Source organism: Phasianus colchicus, chromosome 1 (genome assembly GCF_987193195.1).
Source record: "Phasianus colchicus chromosome 1, bPhaCol1.hap1.1, whole genome shotgun sequence".
NCBI lineage: Eukaryota > Metazoa > Chordata > Aves > Galliformes > Phasianidae > Phasianus > Phasianus colchicus.
Genome location: NC_143436.1, coordinates 170337330 through 170362616, shown reverse-complemented (window position 1 = coordinate 170362616; position 25287 = coordinate 170337330). Strand labels below are relative to the sequence as shown.

Genomic DNA, 25287 nt, shown 5'->3' with positions numbered 1-25287 from the left:
ATATTCTTCAGAAATCAATAGAAATGATTTTGAAAAAGAAGGCTGTGAGGCGATATACTGCTTTGTCTTCATATCCCCATACACTTCTTTATTTTTTCAACTTTTCTGCCTGCATTTTCTTATATTTCTGTTCATAGTTGTCATTTAGGTTTCTTTCTTAAGCAGTCAGTTTCATCACTTATGAAAATGCAAATTAGCTTTCTGCTCTGTATGTTATGGTAGAAATCAAAGTAATAAATTACTTGAAAATCTGATTTCTGAAGGAGATAATCTTTATATAAATTACTTCATTTTGTCTTGATTCCCTTTCTCTTCCTCACTACCCCACACTGTCTCCGAAATTGTTGAACCTACTGGTCAGTTTGGGCTTAATTTTGGTGTACTTGTACTTATCTTTGAAATCTTTGAAGACTTCATGAACCTCAATGGCTATTCAGAGGAGACAGATCAGGGTTAATACTCCCACTTAGTTTGTGCTCTGCCTTTTGCTGAAGTCTGATTTCATTTGTGTTTCATCTGCCAGTGAGTGCAGTAAGTATGGGGTGCCTACACATGCTTAGGGGATGTTGTCACGTCCTTGCATCTCTGTCATGCATCTACTGAAAATAGAGGTTTATTGCTTCTGTCACTAAAGAAACAATATACAGTATTGCTAATAATACTGAAATGAATCACTGAAGTTGGGCTTGAGTAAGATCAAGATCAGACTCTATCTTTGAAAATTTGGAACATGAGCTTCATTGTTGAACTTTGAAGAACTGAGGCAGTTGTGCATTCCAGAAGAGTCAATTTTAAAAAATGATGTTTCTAACTGTATGTAAGCCTAAAGGTACACAAGCTATAAAATCCATAAAGGCGACTGGTCACATTGGAAGTTTTCCCTTACTTTATCTTGAGATAGGAGCAAAATTACTGTGTGTATATATGTGTGCATATATATGTGTATATATATATATATATGTAGTTTGTTACTTAAATGATGGCATCTTTTGAGGTTGTTTTTTTTGTTGTTCTGGCCTTCTCTCTCTGCTGCCTTATCGTGTGTTCCAGTTGTCATATGTATTTCATTATAAGGCAAACTCAAATTGCAGATCTAAGTGAAAAGCACTGCAGAAGTATTCCTACAATTTTTATGGTTGTCTGATGATGAGAGAAGTCTGCCTTGGTTTCCTCCCTGCCTCCATTTTTCTAAAAAGAATCCAGAGAGACCAACTTCTCTCACGATCACTGGTCTCTGGAGAATATGCTGCTATTGGATGTACTGCAACAGTACACCTAATATTAAGTAACTAATATAGAATTTGGTGTAGCAGAGAGAAACACTTATTTTTTGGCCATTTTTCTCTCTCCTCTTTCAATGGCTCTTCTCTTTCTGAATTGTTTTCATTTTGGATTAACTGCTAAAGCCACTGGGGATCACGGGATTCCAGACATACATTATGAGTGTTGTAAAGAGAGGGGAGAATGTGGCATCTTTATAAAGAGTTAGCTTAACAGAAGGAGTGTCCAAGGGTCGAAAGTGCTACAGACAAAGGCAGATGGACTGGCCTTGTCTGATTTGATCCTCTTGTTTAATTCCCTGAGTCCCAGAGTCTCCAAACCAGCTGGGTTGGAACCAGTAGGAAAGAATATTTTGTGTTACTCAGCAATGATTTATTTGTAGAGGTGAAACCAGGGAATTTCCCTCTGTGTGAAACTGTCTGCGCCTTGGCTTAAAATGTTCAATAATTTATTCACCAAGGAATGTTTGTCCTCTCCAAAAAGATCAATGAGCATGTAGAGATTATAAGTAACCTTTTGCTTGGGCTTGCCCTGTGCATAGTGACCCACTGTTTACTCAATGCCTTGGTTACTGATCATTAGTGCAGGAGTCTCTCCCTTCTATTAGTTTCTCCCATCGATTCGTCTCTTGCAGCCATGGGAGAAAGCAGTGGGGGAGGAAGAGGACTTACTTACAATGGATTGGCAAACTGTGTAGGTGAATAAAACAGAGTTTGGAAGGATCTTCTGAAAAGTTATGTGCAAGAAGTATTCAAAGACAAAAGATGACAGTCCAGATGTGTGTAGGCCTAGATACAGGAGAAAAGCAGGACAAAATTAAGGATCCTTCTCCTATTAGTTGTGGCTGAAGCTGAGATGTGTATGACACAGCCTTTTTATCAGTACAGTTATTTCATTCCTCATGGTGAAATAATAAGTATAGTTTTAAATTTAATCCTGTTTTTTCAGAACTGTGTTCGTACTTGTGAAGATGACATTCAGATAGTGAGAAGATTTAGCTTTATAAATTTAGACTATGTTTTGTTGTACTTAGTGTACTACCTTGATGACTTACATTTAGAGGCTGGGGAGCAATAGTACACACAGCAAAAGCACTTTTGGCTCAGGAAGTTGTTTGCCTTTTTTGGAATTCAGTGTTTCTATATAAGAAAGCCAAGGAGTTGCTCAACAGAATAAGGAGGGTACACATTTTCATTTATTGAAAAGAAAGGTATAAGTGTGTGTGTGTGGGGGGGGTAATCTTAAGAGCCACTCAAGGGAGGAAATCTTGTCACTGAAGAAAGAACAAGTGTGATGTGTTGCGACTGTGGAGAGCCCCAGAAGGAGACAAGCCTGTTTTTATTTTAAACTTAATTTCCACTTTAAATAGAGATTATAATGAATGGTTATTTGCTCATGTTTCTACAGTTGAAGAATTGTTTTTCTTCTTTAACAGGGTAAAAAGGATGTTTCCCAGATATTTAACAACATCCTGAGAAGACAAATTGGCACACGCAGCCCTACTGTGGAATACATTAGTGCCCATCCACATATCCTATTCATGCTTCTGAAAGGGTGGGTGCTTTAATTTGTCTTTAATTTCTGTTAAAAAGCATTGCCTAGAACATACTGGCATTGCAGCTGATCTACTTTCTCACTTTCTTTTTTATTTTCTAACAAGGATTTTCAGATTTTGTTCTAGATTTCTTGTTTTGTTTTTTTTTTTCATATTTACTTACTTTCTGCATCAATGTCTACTTTTTAATGACTGGATTATTTCATTCGGCCATTAAAACTTCATGTTGGAATAATTATGTGCTTCTTTTTTGTGATTGCTTACCATGTGACATGTACTTCACTTCTTGTCCTAAACTAGCATTGTTGACAACTGCTGAATTTCATTTAGACCGTCTTGCACTGCAGGAGGAAATTATACTGGTGTCTGTGAATAACTGGAGTCATATGCTGGACCACCATGGGGTAGAACACAAAGAAGCAAAAATGCATAAAAAGAATAGTTGTGCCTGTGGGGCAGGCTTCTCAAATGCTTGGAGCCACATGCAAATGTCAACTTTAAATTAATTCAGTAATTAACTTCACGTCTTTCAGCATTAAATCTTTTTTTCCTTGTAACCTCTGTGGTCGTAAGTGCTGAGTAATAAGGTGGTGGTTCCCAAGGTAAGTCAGACAAGGAGAAGGAGTAGGCTGCAGCATGGAGAAGACATCAGCTATAGTTGTGCTCAGGAATGCACAAAGGGCCCAAAACTCTGGAAGTTTTTGTCCCCTCTGTGTGACCAACAGTGCCTCCCATTTAGCAAGAATCTTTGCTTTTCCTCCCCTTACAGTCTACTGTTTTCTGTGGTTTTCTTATGGCTTTAGATTTTTGTTTATTTTCCTCTGTGGAAAGGAGAATGTATGTGATGTGGATTGAAGAACTGATACAGAAATAAGTGCATTTAGTAGCTGATCATTGTGAAACAATGTAGGCTCTCATGGCAGTTATCTTGGCGCGCTAGTAACAGCCATACAAAAACTGTTACAGGCCTTTTAAGCTAATGGTGCTTAGAAGAATGATTTTTTTCAAAAATATCTTTCTTGCTCTTGAGGCTTAAGATTGGCATTTTTACTGTTTGCTCCACGATCAGTATGAAGAAAATACTTGAGCCATATCTAAGATTTGAGCATAACGAGAATGCAGCCCCAAGGGTAAAATCCCTTCCAGCTGGCTTCCCCCTCTGCCAAGGGCAGACCTCAACAAGTGAGCCTGGCCTCTCCTGGAGTCAGGGGAAACAGGCATGTCTGCAGCATGAGCCCTCTAAACTGGCTATTTGCTTCAAAACTGGCAACAGCCCAATGCAGCTGAGCAGGAAAATACAAGTAATCAAGTGAACTAATTTCTATCAGGGATTTAAGGGAAGCTGAACCTGTCATTGAAGGTGGTGTCAAAACTCCTACTTGATGAGATAGCAAGAGGTCCTGGTCTGATCTGCTGCTTTTCTCCCCAGCAGGGTGGGAGGAGGCAGGGCAGGTCACTCTTCTGAACTAGATCCTGCTCATACATGTATTGTGATTAATTGTGATTTCACTTTAATTTTGAAACTCTGACTTGTTTTGTGTTACTGAGCACCAGCATCTTTGAAAAGGAGTAATTAATGGAGTTTGGTCTCATTTGCTCATTAAAATTCCACATTTATATTAACCTCAAAGTGCTTATTTCGGGAGTGTGATGATCACAGTGATGGTCCTTCTAGTACCTAAAGGGAGCCTATAAATAGGAGGGGAGTCAACTCTTGACAAGGGTAGATAATGGCAGGACAAGGGGAAATGGTTTTCACTTGAAGGAGGGAAGATTTAGGTTGGATGTCAGGGGGAAGTTCTTTACAGAGAGAGTGGTGAGGTGCTGGAACAGGCTGCCCAGAGAGGTTGTGGATGCCCCATTCCTAGAGGTGTTCAAGGTCAGGCTGGATGGGGCCCTGGGCAGCCTGGTCTAGTATTAAATGTGGAGGTTGGTGGCCCTGTATGTGGCAGGGGCGTTGGATGGTCCTTGAGGTCTCTTCCAACCCAAGCCATTCTATGATTTGATGACTCTATGATCATTCTCTCAGTCATTGTTATGTTGTACAACTGTTTTCAATTTCGTAGAGATGCAATCATTTTCTTCCCTCTTCGTCTTTTTTATTTCCTCCTCTTTTTTTCACTTATTTTCTTCTTGCACGTTATGTGTGCATCTCTACCATATGTCTCAGCTTTATTTCATGTTAGAAAATATTTTTGGATTGTGTCCCAGATATTCTTTGGCATCTGTAGCAACCAAGAATATTAAAATGATGGTAAAAAAAATTTGTTATGCATATGTGCTGCTGACAGACACGCCACTGTGGGTGACCTGAGCCAGTGGGTGCATTTATGTGCTTTTTAGAGATGTGTACAGAAGTGTGTTGTGTTAGTTTGGGTCTCTGGCTCCTTCTTGTTATCTTGGCTATCTCTCTGCAGCACTGCACTGTATCAGAAGTGCCATTTCTCAGATTTTTCATTAGAAAGTGGTGTTGGATTCTTTCAGAAGATGGTCTGATCAATCACTGGTGATAGCTGAAAAGTAGCTGTGTAATGATGCCTTACCTAACATACACAGGTCCACTGCCAGGGCTGTGTGAAAATGGCACTGCAAATACATGCCTAAAACAAGGGCAGGACCCCCTGTGCGTGCCTTACTGCGTGCAGGCAATGGTGAGACTGGGAAACAAATACTTAATGGGAGGCATTGCCATTTGACAGTGTTACTTGAGGGTGTGTTTTCATGTTTATTTCATGCTAAGTGGAATACATTAAATCTGCTTAAAAGAAAGGAAAGTGGATTTGGCTTGCTTGTACCATTTAATTTGTTATATGACATTGTTTGGAGAGGAAAAAAAAAAATTTCAACCACGGCTGTAGAAGAAACAGCCTGGAACTGTTGTGAAGGCTGGTCATTGTTTTGCTTATATTGGATGCAAAATTTCCTCTGCCCCCTGACAGTCAGTTCACAAGAGTATCAACAAAAGGTTGCTTTTTTCACTGCATAATGTGAGCTCTGTTGAGTGGGAAGGATCCTGAATCAGGGCTCCCTCCCAGTACTTCCTGCCTAATACTCCAGTGGCACTACCACTTTGAGGTAATTGTTCCTACCTTTCTTTTTAGCCCTCGCTTTATTTCTTGGCTACTCCCTCCCAGATTTTCAGCTTCAGAAAAACATGAGTGCATAGTTTACTACTATTTTTTGGGAGGGGTAGATTAAATGACTTCGCTGTATGAGGACTTGTGCTAATAGCATCTTCTGTATGAGCAGGCTTTGTGTATCAGTAGGAATTTTCACAGAATCACAGAATGGCCAGGGTTGGAAGAGACCTCAAGGATCACGAATCTCCAACCCCCCTGCCACATGCAGGGCCACCAACCTCCACATTTAATACCAGACCAGGCTGCCCAGGGCCCCATCCAACCTGGCCTTGAACACCTCCAGGGATGGGGCATCCACAGCCTCTCTGGGCAGCCTGTTCCAGCACCTCACCACTCTCTCTGTAAAGAACTTAATTAGAACTTAAATAACTTAATTTCAGATGAATGTAATGTTTGGTATATAGAGTATCTGATATATTTAGGCCAAATTTGACCCAAGTCTTTGGTGTCAGAGTATTGCATTAACACAAAAATAATTTGATCCTTTATAAGTTAAAATATTTTCCCTTTTTAGTACAGTGACTACAGCAGACTTGAAGTTCATGGCTTTGCTTTTGTTGTTTCTCACAAGTTAGAAATGTATAAGACCTTTTGTGAATATCTATCATGTCACATGCAATTTCTAAAGTATTCAGTCACTGCCCTGACTTGTGATGATCTCTTCATATCACAGTGAAGTTAAAAGGTAAGTTATATTGCTGTACTGTCTGGAGTTGCAGAATTCCCCTTGAGTTTTTCTAAGGACAATCTCAAGCTATGTTAGTTAGCAAGAAGAAAAGAATAGAGCTGTCTGCCCTGACCTTCCATCTTCCAGGCTTGATGTCTTTGTGATTTATTTCATTGTGCATCCATACCTTGTACCATCTTCTGCACTAATAGAATTCCCTTTGCACCAAAATGCATCTCTGCTCTTAGACTGGCCTCTTTCAGCCTCCACAGTAAATGTTCTGAAATATCCTGAGTCCATTATTTCTTTTTCTGGTTGCCCTCTGTAGCCAGTACGTGGGGATTTCTTCAGGTTGTAAGTTCAACTGAATAAAGGAGAACTGCATAGAGTCATAATTGCTCATTAGAAGAGCATCTCTATCATTCCTAGCTGGTGGCTTGCATGGAAATATGGGTGCAGATAACATGCTAGTTATGACCAGGCAGCCTGTAAACTTCTTCCAGGCATATTCCAGGAGCCAAGCCCAACTTCCCTCGCTTATGTGAGCAGTCAAAGGTCCATAACCCAGCTCTAGATAATGGAGCATTTGACTAAGAATGACTTTGTTGATGCTCGTGTTTTAAAAAGTTATTGTGCTGGAAACAATGTAATTTGCTTTTATTCCAACCATAATATTTCTTAGCCAAGTATTAAATATTTTCCTGGCTGCACTCCTAGGAGCAGCTCCGCCTCTTTCTGCTTGAAAATTAGTATTCCTGCTAATGGGTAAGAGGAGAGGTGTAGTGTGTAGTAACCACTCTAAGAGTTTTAAGATCAGGGTTGCAAATGCTCCCCAAAAGGAAACAAGCAGGGGCTTGACTTTTGCATCTACTTGAGGGTGGGAAGTTTCATTTGCCTTTTTGGAATAGCAGTTCATTTTTCATTAAGCTAACTATTGTTGACATCAGGTTGAAATATGCAGCTCTGGTATGCTCTCAGAACACTACAATTCTTTTAAATTGCATGTTGGTGGTAAATTTGAGGGCCCACTCACTCACAGCACAGATGGCATTTTGTCCTTTTTTTCTTTCTTTTCTTTTTGCCTAGCGCTAGGAATTAAAGGAAAAATGATGCTGATAAGCTCTGTGTGATAATACACAGTTCTGATATAGTATAACCAGCTTATTGAAACAGAGTGTGCTTTCTGTCCCTTGGACTTCATCACTTTCACATGACTGAATATTTCTGGAAGAAGTTCATTTTAAGTCCTCCCTGACTGTTAAATTGCATTCTTTTTTTTTCTTCTAAATTGTTTCTAGCAGTTTTGTTTTGGATTAATTTCAGTGTTAAGGACATCAAGACTTTATATAGAGAGGAGATTATCTGAATTTCCACCCTAACCCCCCGCCTCCCTTTCCAAGAGAAGTGTGCCAGCTCCTCTCTGTGATGATGCCTGTGCCATGGTGGGATTGTAACTTGAGGCACAAACTCCTGAATAAACCCTTAGCCTCTGCTGTAGTGTGTGTGTGGGAGGGAGGGAGTTAAGCAGAATTCCTCCTAAACTGCAGGAAAGGTCTTCAGGGCTGCAAAAGCTTAATCATACTGTCTTTGGAAACTCTTCCTACCTTCCTTATTAGACATTAATATTCTAGAGTGATGCTCTCTAGAAGAGTGGGAGTTGATGGATCATCATGAGGTGGTGTGGTGTTTTTTTTTTTTTTTTTAATAAACTGAGGAGTTCAGTACTACATCTGAGAAGGGAAATTACTGTATTGAATGGGCTTTGCTTTCTCATAAATCCAAGGGGGTAAAGGAATTCTGATGAAACCTTATGCACTCTACAGTCTCTTCACAGAGAGGAGGTGTAATGCATGTTCATGCTGAAATGTGCATTGGCTTGTGAAGAGAGGTTTGTAATGGGGAGTGCTGAGAATCTTATTTGTGTGTATGCTACTGCATTGTGAGCTGCTCTCCTGAAGCTGGACACAGTACTCTCATTGGGAAAGACTGTGTGTGTGCTGTATCCACTCTGGCACATACATATCCTATGCTACAAGTTTCCCTAGCGCTATAAAATTGCCTGTTTATTTTTGTTCTTCTGTGTTTGATCTTTTTTATTTCCTTTCATTCTCCAGCTATGAATCCCCAAGTATTGCCTTACGCTGTGGAATTATGCTGAGGGAGTGCATCCGACATGAACCATTGGCCAAAATCATACTTTTTTCAGAACAGTTCAGAGACTTTTTCAAGTATGTGGAAATGTCAACATTTGATATAGCATCTGATGCCTTTGCTACATTCAAGGTAATTTATTTGATACCTGTATCTTAGTGTCATGTCAAAAATGGCATTCCATCAGTAGCAACAGTTGACTACTGTATTGCTTTTAAACTGAATGGATTTTTCGTTGTTCAGTAAGGAGTATAATTAGTCCTTGGTGAGCTTGTAACAGGATTCACTACAGTGATTAAGTCTGCACAGATTTATGTTTCACTAATGTTCTTCATCTTGATGCCCCAAGGCCCTTAATGCAACCATTTAAAACTCAAATTAATCATGCATTACATACAGTTCATGTGTCATGCATAGCCTTTCTTCCTTCCCTAGCCTTCCCCAAATTAAAACTGCTACCCATCATGACCACAAACAGCCAATAGAAGGAATCATTTAAAATTCACTTTTGAAACCCTCTAATTGTTGCTGACCTTTGTGAGCTTGAGAGTTGAGTTTAGCCCAATGCTGTGCCCCTGGTAATTATTTTTACATGTTTGCATGATTACATTTGTGACACATGGGTTAGTGCAAGGACTGTACTGAGGAGAGCCAAGTAGGTAAAAGTACCATGGATGCACTGGAGGAAGGCCTTGGTGGCCCTAGTTTGTGTGGTGGTGTAGGGACTTCTGTCTTTTGACACCGGTTGTGCTGAAAGTTTGGAAAGGCAGATCAAAGGACAGGCTTCATGGAGCTCTTCCAGTCACAACTAAAACACTGCCACCTTCTTATGTGCAAGTGACAAAGAGCTTAATTGTACCCAGGAATGTGAAGGAGCTCTAACAAGGGCCAGCTGCCATTTCCCACCGGGGCTTCCTGACAGGTGTGAAGCTGCTGGGGACAATCTGTGGGTCCCCTCAGTGCAGCAGGAGTGGACCAAAAGCAGGAGGCAGGGTTTGCCTTTCACTGCCACACTGAATGCTGGGGCCATGTGAGCTATGTTCTATATCTAATCTGTGTTTGTATTAAAAGTGGAGCTGGGAGAAGCTTGCCAAAGTTTGTGGAATTTGTATATGACCATCATCTTTCCTGCACAGAGTTAATACAGTTTTTAAGCACAATTTGGTGCCTATGGGCAAAATATGCAGGGAAGATTGGTTTATTTCTGAATCACTTAAGCTAGAGAAAATTCTTTTCAGGTAAAGAATCATCTAAATATAGACGTAACTTTTTTCCTGTCATTGGGTTCTTTGCTGTCATAGAAACAAGTTGTTCATTCTTTCCTCTCAAAGCTAATTAGAAACATGATTAGATAGACCTAACTTAAGAGTATCTGTAAGGAATGTCATTTTGGCAATTTACCACATACTGAGATCTGACCTCAGTTTCACTAACTGATGGAATAGGTTGAAGATTTGCACAGTGGAAATAACATTGTGTTCGTAAGTAATGAGTTGAGCAGGATGACCAGTTCAAACCACCCCTTAAAACAATGAGAAGATACTGCTGTTAAATAAGTTGTGCTGTTGTTGTGTCCCCCCAGGCGGGGGGTGGGATGTGGACACAGGTCAGTTAAGCTGTGACAGGGACTAGAGATTGCTGCAATTCCTCCAAGGCAGGAGGGATTGGTCATCCTTCATGGATCTGCAGCTGTGAAACTTATTTCTGTCCCTTGTGATCTGAGCGTATTTTTAGCAGGGTTTAAAAATAGGATTCTGCATCCTCACGTGCATTAGAAAGAGAAGTATGAGGGCAGTTGTTAGGTCAGAAATCACCTCTTAAAATACTTGTAGCAAGTCAGTAAACTGCATTTTGTTTTAAATTACCTTTTAGCACCTGATAGATACCCAATTCTGGAAATAAACCAGCTGCTCATCTCACCTTCTATTTGACCATTACTCTAAATAACTGGAACAGCAAGAAGTGATGTGGAAGCAGTTGAATCATGAAATGTGGGGCTATCTTATTTCTAATAGCATAACAATCAGTGCTATGATCACTTATTGGGTGGATTGCTGAGCTCAGTGCTCTCAGTTCTGTTTCCCACATTGGCTTTGTAGTGTTGCAACCAGGGTGTCTGATAGAGAGCTGAAAGTCTTCAATAATCAGTGCACCAGAGAGGATTTAGTTAAGTGTGAGTTAAAGTTTGGGGCTATTTATAATAGGAAAGTATTGCAATTTTTAATGATGTTGAGATGTACTTCTGAATGAAATTCAGCCAGGTACATGGCAGAGGGGAAGTAGAGCTGCTCAAAATACAGAGGAAAACAGCTTGTATTTAGAGACAGTCAGTTATGGGGAAGGTGGAAATAGTGCTGGCTTGAATACTGCTGCTCCACACTACCTGGAGTTTTCCTATGAGACATTCATTTTGGATTATATTCCATTTGTGCCCCCTATTGAAAAATGTTGTATTTGCTTCATAAGTCCTGCAGCAGAGCTTGCAAATCACATTTCTTGTGCTCAGCCTTTTAAGCTAGTATCATTGCAATCTTGCTAAACAGAGGAATATTTTATAAAAAATAATGTACTGGGTTTTATAGCACTTTGTTTTCCTCTTGTAATTGATGGTAAAAATAAATTAAAGGATTATTATGCAAAGGGTTGCTTTTGTTTGTTATGCTGCAGAGGATGTGGGCGGTGCATCTACATCAGCTTCAGTCACTGGATAAGGAAATCAAGGAAAAGCTGATGAAAAAGATATCAGAAACTGGTTCACTGAAACAAACATAGAATCATAGAATGGCCTGGGTTGAAAAGGACCACAATGATCATCTTGTTTCAACCCCCCTGCTATGTGCTGGGTCACCAACCACCAGACCAGGCTGCCCAGAGCCACATCCAGCCTGGCCTTGAATGCCTCCAGGGATGGGGCATCCACAACCTCCTTGGGCAACCTGTTCCAGTGTGTCACCACCCTCTGTGTGAAAAACTTCCTCCTGATATCTAACCTGAACCTCCTCTGTCTCAGTTTAAAGCCATTTCCTCTTGTCCAATCACTATCCACCCTCATAAACAGCCGTTCCCCCTCCTGTTTATATTCTTCCCTTCAAGTATTGGAAGGCCACAATGAGGTCTTCCCAGAGCCTTCTTTTCTTCAAGCTAAAACATATACTCGAATGGACTTCATCAGGCATTTATTGTGGTCACTGTTAAGCTTTTAAAAAGGAAATAAGATAAAAATTAAACTTCAGTGCCTCAAACTGGTCACTTCAGTGATAGCTATTCATCCAGTAAAGAGACTTAGTTTCTTCTGGGGCTGAACGTTTGCCTCTGAGCACCAACATCCCCATTGTGGGGAAGAGACTGCTTGAATTTAAATTTGAATTAGTTCTCCACCTTTCAGAATGAGATGATTCAGCTTCAGCTGTCTGAAGGCCTCTGCTACTGCCAAGCATATAACAGCCACAGAAGGAACTCATCCCACCCACCCGAGAGCCCTTTCTGGGGGTAGAATGGCTGTGGAGGGAACCTGGATTGCTGCTGTGGGTCTGGGCCTAACTTTTAGGTTTTAAGTAGATCATATATATATCCAGTGGCTGAATTAAAGACTGCCTTGTTGCATTTTTGGAGATGAGCAATAGCAGTTGATCAAACTTACCATACTCTTCCTGTTGTGGGGCAGAATAGAGATAACTGTTGGTTATGGAACCAAAGCTGATCCCTCCATAAAGAGTTGTTTTGCTTTTCTTCTTCTCCTCACCTCAGCTTATTGAAAGTGCCATACACAATGACCACGAAAAACAAAGGATGAGAGGAAGAAGGAATATAAAGATCTTTAGAATAGCTTTGTGTTGATTCTGTTAGCACTGACTGAATTCTCCTTCCAGTCCTAGTAGAAACAGAACAACTGAATTTCATGCAGTATTGTTTTAAAATGGTCTTTGTTTATGGAAATCATGTTGGAGATAGCTTGTAAAAGATGATGTGTTCAGAATATTAAAGTGCATTTGAGAATAAAGAGAGAGTTTAATAAGCACACTCTCCAAGGTAGCCTTTCTCTGTTCTTTTCCAGGACTTGTTAACAAGGCACAAGTTGTTGGTAGCAGACTTTATGGACCAAAATTATGATACGGTGAGTACAAATGATAGGAGAACTTCCTAAAATCTCTTCATGCTTAGCTGAAAGAAGCCTGTTTTCACCAGTGGAGGATTTCATGCTCCACATAAAATAGTTGAACAGGATTGCAAACTAAACATTGCATTTACAAAATGTGGCATTTAAAATACAGGTACCCAAGCTGCTCACACACACAGGGGACAGATGCCAAGATTTCAAGGGAGCTCTTAGCTTAAAAAAAAAGATTTATTCATTTCTGCATTCTATCTCCTCATAGGTAAACAGAACTGCAAAGTTAGTGGGTAGAGCGTAGAAAAAAATATAGATATTCATGTTTTAAAACAATTTTTTGGTATTCCAGAATTGATAGGATCGTACTGATGTCATTTTGGGACAGAGGAGAAGAGTTACTGGGAGAAGTTTTTGCATGACTGAAAGCAATATGCACGTAATGGTGGGACTAAGATGTCATTATTTGTCTTACCATCCAAAGTAATTTAATCCCTTGATTTGTTGCCATTTTTCACTTTGACTTTTTGTCTATGTTTTGAACCAAATGTTGGTCAGAAAAATTCCACTGGAGTCAAATTGGTCTGATACAGATAAAGGAATGAGACTGCAGGTTATGTTCTTGTGTTACCTTAGGTATTCTTTATTTCACTGCCAAAAGAAAAGGGACGAAGGCTATTTCTTTCATTCTAGAGTTACCAAGAAGGTTAAATAAAGATCAGGCTGATTACTGCAGGGTCATAAATGCAGCTCAACTGGAACAAAATTAGTTATCTGCTAATCTTTTCTCTGAGTACTCTCTAAAGGAGTACTGTGGAATAGTTTCCATTCAGACCTTACTGAACATTTAAAATTGGAGGTAGAAATACAGGCCACTTGGATTTTTCTCAGACAGAAGTGGGTTGGTTTGTTTGGTTGATGGCTACTGCCACTCTTCTTGACCATGAGATTCCTTTGACCCAATGCTGCAAAAGCCAGTGTGCATCCTACTCCTTATGAACCTCATCTGCAAATTGCTTTAATGAGTTGGAGTGTTGAAGGCAGGTGACACCTTGCAGAAGTGCTTTTGGCATGTGCCAGTTTGGGATGCACTGTCTCCAAATTGGGATGTCCTATTAATTCACAAAGCAAGTCACAACCATGATATGAGTGAGTAGGTGTAATGTGCTGGACCCACGTGTCTTAGCAACAGATTCACTCCCATAAAAGAAAGCTGTGCAAACAGTGGCTGAATTCTGTCTTAGCTGGCTCATACCACCTCCTCTTACACCCAGTTCATCTGTGGTATCACTTTCTGTGGTATTTGGCAGATGAGTATTGCTGGACATTAATTCACTACGTAATAGCAAACAAAGAAAAAAGGCTGCAAGAGCCAGGCCTGGCATTGCAGTGAAGTGTTAGAGGATGGCACTGCTGCTATTTCTGCTGCTCCTCTGCTGTGGGAAGAACCGGGAGAAAGGAATGGGTAGAAGGAAGGAAGGACATGAACTGTGAATGTATTTGTGTTTTCTTGTTCGTCTAGATCTTTGAAGATTATGAAAAGCTCCTTCATTCTGAGAATTACGTAACAAAGAGACAATCTTTGAAGGTAAAGGATAATTTCCTACTGCTTTCCTTCTAAATTTGTATTCCAAGTTATGCAAAATATCAAAATGCCTATATGGCAATGAAGTAAGCAAGACCTTTCTAACAACAACAACCAAAAAAAGAAATCCTTGAGGATGCTCTTCATACAGTGCACAAGAGCTTATTGTGAATTTCATTTTCTGAATCTGTGGTGAAGCATTGGACTGGAAATAAGCACCATTGTTTTTTCTCTGATCTCAAGTTTGTACTTCAATTCAGCACATGAGTTAAAATGAACTTGGGAGTAACATCATAGTCCATGTTTGTCTATTGCTGCTGCAGCACTGAAATGCAGATGGAAACACATAGGTGTGTTCCTGTAATATCTCATTGAAATGAAGGGTGTCCTTGTGGGACAGTTGCATTATACTTGCTTCTCTTCTAGCTGGCTCATACCAGCTCCTATTACATTCAGTCCATATGTGGTAACCCCTACTATAAAGTTTGGAAGATGGGCATTAAGTAACTCACTACATGTTAACAGGCCTAGTTAATATAAGCAAACACTGAAGTATGCTGCTTTTATTTCCATTCAGAAACGACATGTTAAATGAAAAAATGCTCTTTTATTTTGTAACTGTCTCTATAGCTGCTGGGTGAACTGATTCTAGACAGACACAACTTTGCCATCATGACAAAATATATCAGCAAACCAGAGAATCTAAAGCTGATGATGAACTTGCTGCGAGACAAAAGCCCTAACATTCAATTTGAAGCATTCCATGTGTTCAAGGTAAGCTAGCATGAGCTGTAAAGGTGGCAGACTTTCTTTTCTGCTCATTAAAGTGTCTTTCAAGGTGCCCAAGAGAAAGCCTGGAAAAATAAGGCGAAAGGTTGAGGTTTACAGTCATGTCAAGCATCTGAGAACATCTTCCTTGGAAACCTCTACCATGCAACCTCTGTTTTCATAGTCGTAGAATGACTTGGGTTGGAATGTACCTTAAAGATGTAGTAGGGCAGGATTGCCCCCCTCTAGGTCAGGTTTTGCCTTCCTTCAGGTGAGTTCTAATGCAGCATCATTTCAAACTGTGCTCAAGGTTGTTGCTCACACACTGATGAAGTGGATGGTAACGGTACCAAAACACACTGCTTCTAGATATTATTCAGGGTCCTTTCCCCAGCTCTTATGTAATTTTACCATGTGATTCTGGGTAAACATATTTAAAACAACAACAAATCCCCACAGTGTCTTAAAACTCTTAGTTAAGATCAAAAGTAGATGGTACAAGTATTGTGCATCAGTGTGAAGGCAATTTGCTTTTATAAGTATTAAAAAGATTTGATAAATCTCATTTGAAATGAGTTCAATCTTTCCATTCTTCTGCACTTATCATTAATAGACTCTTAAATAATCACCAGACCCAAATAATGTCTTTCTTTTCTTTATGATCATAGAATCTTAGAATTACTAAGGTTGGAAAAGACCTCCCAGATCATCCAGTCCAACCATCCACCTACTAACAGTACTTCCATGTTGTACCATGCCCCTCAGTACAATGTCTAAATGTTTCTTGAATACCTCCAGGGCTGATGACTCAACCACTTCCCTGTGCAGCCCATTCCAGCACCTCATTGAATCTCCCCTGGCACAACTTCAGGCCATTCCCTCTAGTTCTGTTGCTAGTTATGCAGGGGAAGAGTCTGACCCTCCCTTCAAGCAGTTGTAGAGAGCAGTGAGGTCTCCCCTGAGCCCCTCTTCTCCAGAAATGATTCATATTATATAGTGACAAGATTACTGTTTGCCTTTCAAAAAAGTTCTCTGCTTTGGATCAGAGAGTGAGTTGAATTGTTCTTGTGCAAGGCTGCGTTTGGTATTGCCACAATAATATCAAACTGTGTGAATGGAGTTGCTAATAATTTTTTAAAAAGGGGAACTGTGAGGATATCCTCCCTCAGAATGGTTAGGAAAGGTTCCAGATCACGACAGAAGTCATGCTATTGTGATAAGATTGCCTCACCCCCTGTGCATTCACAGTGACAGGTGGAGTTTTGTAGTTCTGCCATTTCTGCTTTGGCAAAAAGCTTTCAGATCTTCGTTGTGGATCTTTCAAGGATGTACAGCTTCTCCAAAAAGCTTTTCATTTCCCTGCACTCCCCTTAAAAAAGTTTTGAGCAAAATTAAAAAAGAAAAAAAATTTCTCCTTGAAATAAGCTTGGTAAGCTGTTTCATTGCTGACTTCCTCCATAGTCAGCAGAACCACCATGAGTAACTTCTCCTCCGTTCCAGGAGGTTTGTGGCTCCAGGATATGAGAGCAATCAGGCTCAAAACACTTGCAGCTTTGAGATGCCTGTGAAGGAAAGGTTCAGAGGACTGTGCTCTGTTTGCCATTCTGTGAAGAAATGCCTTATTTGTATGTATGAAACACATGAAACACATTCAGGACATGCTGGTCCTGAATTAATGATAGACATGGCCTAGGCCTTGGGAAGAGCTGAATTTACTATTTTGAGAAATATGTGAAAGGATTTTGAATAATTCAAAATGACTCCAGTGTGCAACTGTGTCACTCGTTGCTGTTGCTCCCATTCTGCCTTCCCATTTCTTCCTTCTCCTTCACCCACAGCTCATGTTGCATTTCCATTACAGTGCAGGGATTGTAGACTCAGCTTTGCTCCACCTCTTGCAGTTGCTACACCGTGGACATCATGCTGAGCAAAATAAACAGTGCATGATGGTGACATTATGTCTTTTCAGTTCAAAGCACCAAACTCTGTCCTCAGATACTATCCTCTGTGGGATGTTGCTGTGTTTTTCCAGCAGTACCCATCAAAAGCATTAAAGCAGTGCCTTGTGCTATCTTGTATGCTCAGTGTTCATTGTGTGGGAATTGCAGACTCAGAGCAGAACCCCATCAGCTGGAAATTGCTTGTTTATCACAGCAGCAGCACAGCAGAGTAACTCTAGAGGTGAGGCAAAGCTCCGTGACTGGGAGGGGCTGGCTTATCTGCATTCAGCTTCTCCCAGGTGGACAGGAGAGGTATAAAATATGTTATAGAAAATTCTGTTGTGAATTAGTTTTGTAGAGGACAAAGAGCATTTTCCTCTCACTTCACTTTTCAAATTGAACTCGAATTGCTGGAGAACTACTAAGGGCAGTCCTTAAGTATTCAGGAGAATGGGAAAACACTGCTGTGTTCCTGTGCCTTGTTCTGCAGTGTCCCTGCTCACTGTTTCTGGGTTAGTGTCCCTGAGCCACATCTCTTATCAACTGTAATAATTCTGTGCCAGTGTAATTGGGAGAAAACTCTGGTCCTTAGCTTTTAATCTCATAAATTTTAAACTGTGCCTGCATTTTTAGATTGTGCTCACAAAATACCTCCACAGCCTGGTTGAAATTACACCATAATGCCCACAGTGATTTGAAATCAAAGGTCTGCTGAAAAGTGGGTATTGCTGCCCTGACTGAGCTGCCAAAAGATTTAGGTTTAAATTTCCTGATGTAGATGTTTCACCAGTTAGACACCTTTGAAATGAAAAAGTGCTTGTTTTGTAAGCATTCGGGTTCTAACTCTCCTATGCTGCAGCCAACCAAAAAAAGAAAGAAAGAAAAGAGATGTGAGTCCATGAGGCAATTTCTAATGTTTGGGGATTCAGAATTCTATGAGAGACTGGAATGATGAGCACCTCAAGTGCAAAAATACTTGGCAGGTTGTGTTGAAAATACCAGTGCTTCTTTTTGACCTAAGCACATTCTACTCAGCTGGGGTGCTTTGAATGGGAAATTGAGGATAGACAGTATCTTCTTGCAGTGCTTGCTTCCATTTTCCACCCAGGACATGCTTGATCTTCCTGCCAGCTTCTTCCTCTTCCTCCTGTTGCCAGAGCAAAATGGAACTTCTGCCTTGCAGTATCACCCTGAAGGCTGCTGGTTATATAAAGCTGGATGTCCCATGGGGTGTGTGTGGGGGGGATTAGCCAGTATCTCATAGAATGGCTTGGTTTGAAAGGGATCCCAAAGCCCATCCAATTCCAACCCCTTGCCATGGCAGTGCCACCCAGCAGCTCAGGCTGCCCAGGGCCTCATCCAGCCTGGCCTTGAGTGCCTCCAGGGATGGAGCACCCACAGCTTCTCTGGGCATCTGTGCCAGGGTTTCACAGCCCTTTCAGGGAAGAACTTCCCCTTGATATCTAACCTAAATATCTCTTATTTTAAAACCATTCCCACACTTGTCCTATCACTGACTACCTGTGTAAAAAGTTGATTATCTTCCTGTTCATACACTCCCTTCAAGTACCCGAAGGGTACAATGAGGTTTTCCCAGAGCCTTCTCTTCTCCTGCCTCAACAAGTCCAACTCCCTCAACCTTTCTTCACAGGAGAGGTGCTCCAGCCCTCTGATCTTCTTTGTGGCCCTCTTCTGGACCCACTCTAACAGCTCCATATCTTTCTTGAGCTTGGGGCCCCAGATCTGGATGCAGTACCGCAGACGGGGCCTCACAAGAGCAGAGGGGGACAATCGCTTCCCTCTCCCTGTTGGCCACCCCTCTTTTGATGCAGCCCAGGATACAGTTGACCTTCTGGGCTTCGAGCACACACCACTGGCTCATGTTCAACTTTTTGTCCACCAGGACCCCTGAGTCCTTGGAAGGGCTGCTCTCAGTTCTTCCAGTCTGCAGGAATCTGGGATTTCCCTGACCCACGTACCACACCTTGCACTTGGCTGTGTTGAACCTCATTAGATTCACATAATTCCACTTTTCAAGCCTGTGCAGGTCCCTCTGGATGGCATCCCTTCCTTCTGTCATATCAACTCCACCACACAGCTTGGTGTCATCAGCAAACTTGCTGAAGGTGCACTCAATCCCACTGTCTCTGTTACTGATAGAGATGTTTCAGAGTACCAGTTCCAGGATGGACCCCTGGACATAGAGACGTTGACCACAAACCTCTGGCTGTGGCCTTCCAATCAAATAGACTCCTTAGGAAAGGCTAACTCACCCCACCTTCTTCCTTCTCCCTCAGAAAACAGCCCAGTGGGGTCCCCTGGGGCGGAGGGCTTTGGCAGGCACCAGCTCTCTCTGTGCTGCTCCCATGAAGAGGTGTCAGCCCTGAGCATTCACACTCTGAGGAGCAAATAGTGGGGAAGGCTCTGCAGCTCCTTTGGTGGATTTGTGAAGCTGTGAGCAGAGCCTTCTGCCTGCTTGCTGAAAGGGGAGAGCACAGCTTCAGATGTACACGAGTGTGGTACAGGTCACCGTGTTACCCAGTGCATTTACAGATAAAGGCTTGATGCAAACAAATAGGTTATTTTCAGGGAAACACCCTGGAGTAGCAAGTTGGGATTATGTAATCCTTGTTCTCAAGCAGACATATAGCAAGATATATTTTACTGTGTACATCTAAAAATAGAGTGAGTACACTGTGTTTTGTGACCTCGGTTTCGTTCCTCCATTCCCTTTCATGCGCATGCGGTGCTGCCTGCTGCAGCCTGCTCTGCACACAGGCACGTAATGGGGTGTCCTGACTCTGTTCTCTGGGTCTGAGCCTGAAGCCAGGTGTGTGACAGTGTGTCCTTCTTGTCTCTGCTGGGTGGCGATGGCTGCTGGTTCTTACAGTGATAGAATGGCCTGGGTTGAAAAGGACCACAATGATCATGTAGTTTCAACCCCCCTGCTATGTGCAGGGTCACCAACCACCAGACCAGGCTGCCCAGAGCCACATCCAGGCCTTGAATGCCTCCAGGGATGGGGCATCCACAACCTCCTTGGGCAACCTGTTCCAGTGCATCACCACCCTCTGTGTGAAAAACTTCCTCCTAAGGAAGTGAGGGTAGATTCTCTGAGTGATTTTGGTGTATGACTTCTCATGCAGAAGAGAGTAAGAGTTCCACTTCAGGCAAGTTTTTCTCAGTTGATTTTTCATTCCAGTCCTGTTAAATATATTCACTAAACAGAACTGTGCTGAAAGGGCTATTTTTAGGGTTGGAATTTTTATATGAATACTCTTTGTTTTAGGTCTCTCATGTGTCAGAATGAAGTCCCTTATAATAAAGCCATGGGTGAAGGAAACTTTCTCTGAAGTGTTCTAGCTTCAGTGAAACCTCATTTCAGTGAAAATGTTCCAGCAGGCATTCATAATGATTGCTGTTTACAGAGATTGATCTCCATCCTTATGACAATGCAGAGCTCTGAATGGGGGGCCCATTTACAAGCAGAGCCATACAGGGGTCCCAATCCTGGGCTGCGTGAAGCTGCTTAGTCAGTATTTGCAGAATTGATTTTCTTTGCTTGGCTGTGGCATTGAATGGCATCTCAGGAATTTTCTGGTCGCCTAACTTTCTCTTTTTGTGAGTCCCCACTGACACTGAGCAGGACGGTCCGTCAGAGTGGTGTGTGTGAAGGTTCAGTCTGGCAGCTTTGCAAAGGGAAGACAACAATAATCCATAAGTAATCGAGCAGTGGGAGAAACAGGATGTGACATCCTCTATTAAACTAAGTTCTTATTGACTTTGGTAATACCCATTATTGAACAAGTTTGAAATGCTGGTTTACCACTGAAACCTCTAAGTTCTATCTGATGGTCATAGAGTGGGAATTGAACTCCAGAATGAGAAACTTGCAGCAGCATCCTGTTGGGTTGTTTTCCTCACTCTTGCCTGCAGGTTTGTGCATTGCTTTTCTCAAAGGAAGCTGTCCAGGTGCCTTGGGGCTTCTCCCAGCCCAGGTGCTGGATGTTTCTGGCCTCCATCAGTGTGGGTTGGGTGCAGGGCTGCTGTTGCTGAGCCAGAGCTGAGCATTTGTACTATGGAACCTCAGGCACAGGGTGGGTAACAGCCAAGTGCTTTCAGATTTACATCTCCAGCCTCTTTATTTCTCAAACTGTGGGAAAGCAACAGATCAATAGCAGAAATATCAACATTCTTTGCAAGGGAAGGAATATTGTGTTCACAGAATCACAGAATCATTAAGGTTGGGAAAGTCCTCTAAGAACATCTCATCAGCCTGTCCCACTATGCCTGCTAACCACGTCCCTCAGTGCCACATCCTCATGGTTCTTGAACACCTCCAGGGACAGAGACTCCACCACCTCCCTGGGCAGCCTGTGCCAGTGCATTGCCACTCTTTCTGAGAAGAAATGTTTCCTAATCTCCAACCTGAACCTCCCTAGCTGTTGCAGCCAGCAGTGTTTTATCGACAGTCTGTCATGTGTGGGGTAGCTGCAAAGCAAATGCCCAGGGGCTGGCAGAATCATAGAATCACAAGGTTGGAAAGGACCTACAAGATCATCTAGTCCAACCATCCTCCCATCACCACTGCTACCACAAGCACTAAACCAAATCTTGCAGCTCCTCATCCAGACGCCTCTTGAACACTGCCAGGAACGGCGACTCCACCACCTCCCTGGGCAGCCATTCCAGTGCCTGACCACTCTCTGAAGAAGTTCTTCCTTATGTCTAACCTAGACCTCCTCTGGTACAACTTGCGGCCATTTTCTCGGGTCTTGTTTGTTGCCTGCGAGAAGAGGCCAAACCTCTCCTCATCACAGCACTCCTTCAGGCAGTTGTAGAGTGCAGTGAGGTCTCCCCTGAGCCTCCTCTTCTCCAGACTAAACAATTCCAGCTCCCTCAGCCACTCCCTCTGGCCTCACCAGAGCTGAGTACAGGAGGATGATTAACTCTGTGCTCCTGCTGGCCACACTATTTCTAATGCCAGGATACCATTGGCCCTCTTGGACACAGAAGTGTCCCTGGCCAGACGTTGCTTTGTGAAGGACTGGAGCACCATGCAGGACTGCTGTTACCATGGGGTGGCTGCCCCGAAGGGATCCCTGGGAGTCCTGGCTGTGGGTGCGGCTGTTGGGAAGCTGTATGTGGCATAAAGCTGTAAATGTCCCTGTTCATTGCAGAGGGACCAGAGCCTGGCCACGCGCGGGTCACTGTGTGCATTGCACCTCATTTAACACAACTGCATGCAGGCAATTCCCACGTGGCAGGACATAGCCCATGTCTGCATGTGGGCAAAAAGGCAGGAGAGGAAACCTGCTGGAGCCGTGAGCTGGGCTGAGCAGTGGTGATGCCTGCACTGGTCTGGACAAAATGCCATTCCGTGCTGTCAGCAGATGTTTGTTTTTATTCTGGTTTGAACAAGCTCGAAGGGAAACTGGCTGTTTTCCAGTTCTGTCCATCCTTAATTTCTTCTCGTTGGGTAGCGAATAGTTCAAGTTATTTGTGTCATTGCACAAATGCTCAGCACTGTTTTGTTGACCAGCCATGGCAACCTCAGCACCAGCCCACATGGGAGCTCCTCGGGGGCTCCTGCGGGGCGTGCTGGCTGAGCCCCCATCTCCTTGGCCTCCTTGGGTCCTGGCACTGCTGGCCTTGAGTTCCTGTTGTCAGTCTGCTGGAGAAAATGCGAAAGCATCAGTGCAGGGGTGATGTTCAGAGCTATGGGTTTTACAAGGGGGAAAATGAGAGAGCAGCTCAGCTAAGCCTTAGCAAGTGATTATTTGACAAGAGCCCACAGTGCTGGTGAGTGTCTGGGTGTCCTGTCACAGAGCCATTGAGTAGTCTGGGTTGGAAGGGACCTCAAAGCCCGTGCAGTCCCAACCCCCTGCCATGGGCTGTGCCAGCCAGCAGCTCAGGCTGCCCAGGGCCGCATCCAACCTGGCCTTGAGTGCCTCCAGGGGTGGGACACCCACAGCTTCTCTGGGCAGCTGTGCCAGGGCCTCTGAGTGAAGAATTTCCCTGAGGATGGCCCGCCTCCCTGCTCGGCCCCGCTGAAGGCAGACCAGAGCTGGGTGCACCCACAGCATTGCTCCGCCTGCTGTAAATTTCCACGCTGCTGGGATCGGATTAGGCCAGGGGAAGCAGAGCCTCTGACGTGTCTTCCAAACCAAAACAAAGCTGGCAAGGCTAATTTTAGGCCTGGGTTAGTATGGAAAGGATATCAAAGCTGACACGGAGCTTTTCCATTCTACTTATAATTAACGAATGTCGTAAGACTTGCACGTGGGGGAGGCTGAGGAAGGATAGCCTGCTCTCAACAGCTGGGTTTGCAATCAAGCACTTTATCAACAAAGAGTAAAACGGAGGGGAAATGACAGCACACGCAGGCACAGCTTTGCTCCAGGTTGCACTGAACCAACATGTCTGTAGCTCTGTGCCCTGTGACAAGGTGTGTGCAGTGCTGCTCTGCCAGCCTGCATGGCTGGGGAGCTGTGGCCGGGGCAGCGCTGTGACTGACGGCTCCTCTCCCTCTTCTCTCCTTGCCGTTCCTGCTTTGTGTGCATGCAGGTTTTTGTGGCCAGTCCAAACAAAACGCAGCCCATTGTGGAGATCCTGTTGAAAAACCAACCCAAGCTCATCGAGTTTCTGAGCAATTTCCAGAAAGAGAGGACGGATGACGAGCAGTTCACTGATGAGAAGAACTACCTGATCAAGCAAATCCGAGACTTGAAGAAGCCGACGGCATAAAAAGCTCCACTCATTTTCCACTGTAGGCATTAATCTCATTTGTTAAGTTCCTCAGTGTCCCTTAAACACCACAATAGTGCTTGAGAAGGCACGGCAAGTGCCTGGGTTTTTTATTTTGTCTTTGTTCCTAGATGTCAAGAGTATAGGGGTTTTACATGAAAACTAAAAGAAAAACCAACCTAGAATAATATATTATTTTTAATCGAGACTAGAATTATTTATGTCAGTTTAGAATCCCTCTGCACTAGAAGCCGCTCTGCCAGATTTCCATTTGTGCTCAAGGAGGACAGACCTCCTAGCTTATCTCTGTGGGCAGCCTCGCGTGCTGGGGAGCGCGTGAGGAGCTCCTGTGTGCCGATGCTTTCCCTCTGCACCCATAGCTGTGACTTAGTTTGAGTGCTGCACACACACACACGACTGTGAAAGAGTACATTTGTCTCTGGAGTTAGCTGCAGTTACAGATTCTGGTTTTTTAGCCAAAACAGTCACGTTTTTCCTTTGCTTTTGTGTTCTTGTCTTTAAGCTTTCTTTAACCCTAGATCAGAGGTTTTCTGTTCAGTCTGTGCTGGGGAGGTGGATGAAGGCACCTGGCTGGGCAGAATCGCGCACTGCAGGGTGCCCAGCTGGAGGAAAGTGAGAGCACCTCTGTTGGTGAGGTTTGGCCTCAGTGTGAGCTGCCGTGTGGCTGCTGGAAGCTGCTCTCAAAGCTGAGAGTGTCAGCTGGGTGCTCACATTGAGGCCTTGGAGCATCCCAAAGGCTGCTGCTTACCTGGTGTTTTCTATCCCCGGTCATTCACACGTGGATTCAGGTTCCGCACGGGCAATCATTGCACTGCTCACATTCAAAGTTGAATAAGCTCTGTGATCCAAACAGTGTTTCCTGGGTGTGTTGGGACAGTGCGGGGTCTTTTCTCAGTGGGATTGAAGGTGTTTTCTGGGGCTTCATCGGGATGTGGAGTTTGAGAGCAAGGAGTGGAAATGTCTTGAGTTGTTCTTGCCAGCTGAAGTCCTGAGTTGTCCTGTTTGTTGTAAGGCTGTTTTGCAGCCAAAGCTGGCACTAATGCTACAGATAGAAAGGCCAACTGAATTGTGAAAATGGAGCAAGGCTTTTTCCTTCATAAAACTGTTGTATATTGGGGTGACTTTTATTTATGTGCTATAGAAAAGGGATGAAACTGAAAAGATTGTGGATTCATGGGTTTGTACTGTTTTTTTGTTTTTTGTTTTTTGTTTTTTTTTTCCAGATGTCAGATATACACACAAAAAAAGCACATCTTAGTTGCCTGGAATTTAAAAAGAAAATATTTACAAGCTATTAAAGGCATGATTACCAAGTAAGCTGTAT

The 25287-nt window shown here is 42.9% G+C and overlaps 1 protein-coding gene across 9 annotated transcripts in view; it reads left to right on the top strand.

Moving 5' to 3' along the window:
• Nucleotides 1-25286, top strand: part of CAB39L (calcium binding protein 39 like) — a 63474-nt gene extending 38188 nt beyond the window's left edge. For all 9 annotated transcript variants that reach the window (XM_090131939.1, XM_090131932.1, XM_090131917.1 and 6 more), the window contains 6 exons: nt 2717-2835; nt 8758-8926; nt 12849-12908; nt 14425-14490; nt 15118-15261; nt 23763-25286. In XM_090131939.1, coding sequence (XP_089988065.1) covers nt 2717-2835; nt 8758-8926; nt 12849-12908; nt 14425-14490; nt 15118-15261; nt 23763-23942 — 738 coding nt within the window. In that variant the 3' untranslated portion in view covers nt 23943-25286. The remainder of the gene's footprint in view (nt 1-2716; nt 2836-8757; nt 8927-12848; nt 12909-14424; nt 14491-15117; nt 15262-23762) is intronic.
• Nucleotide 25287: the final 1 nt, after the last annotated feature.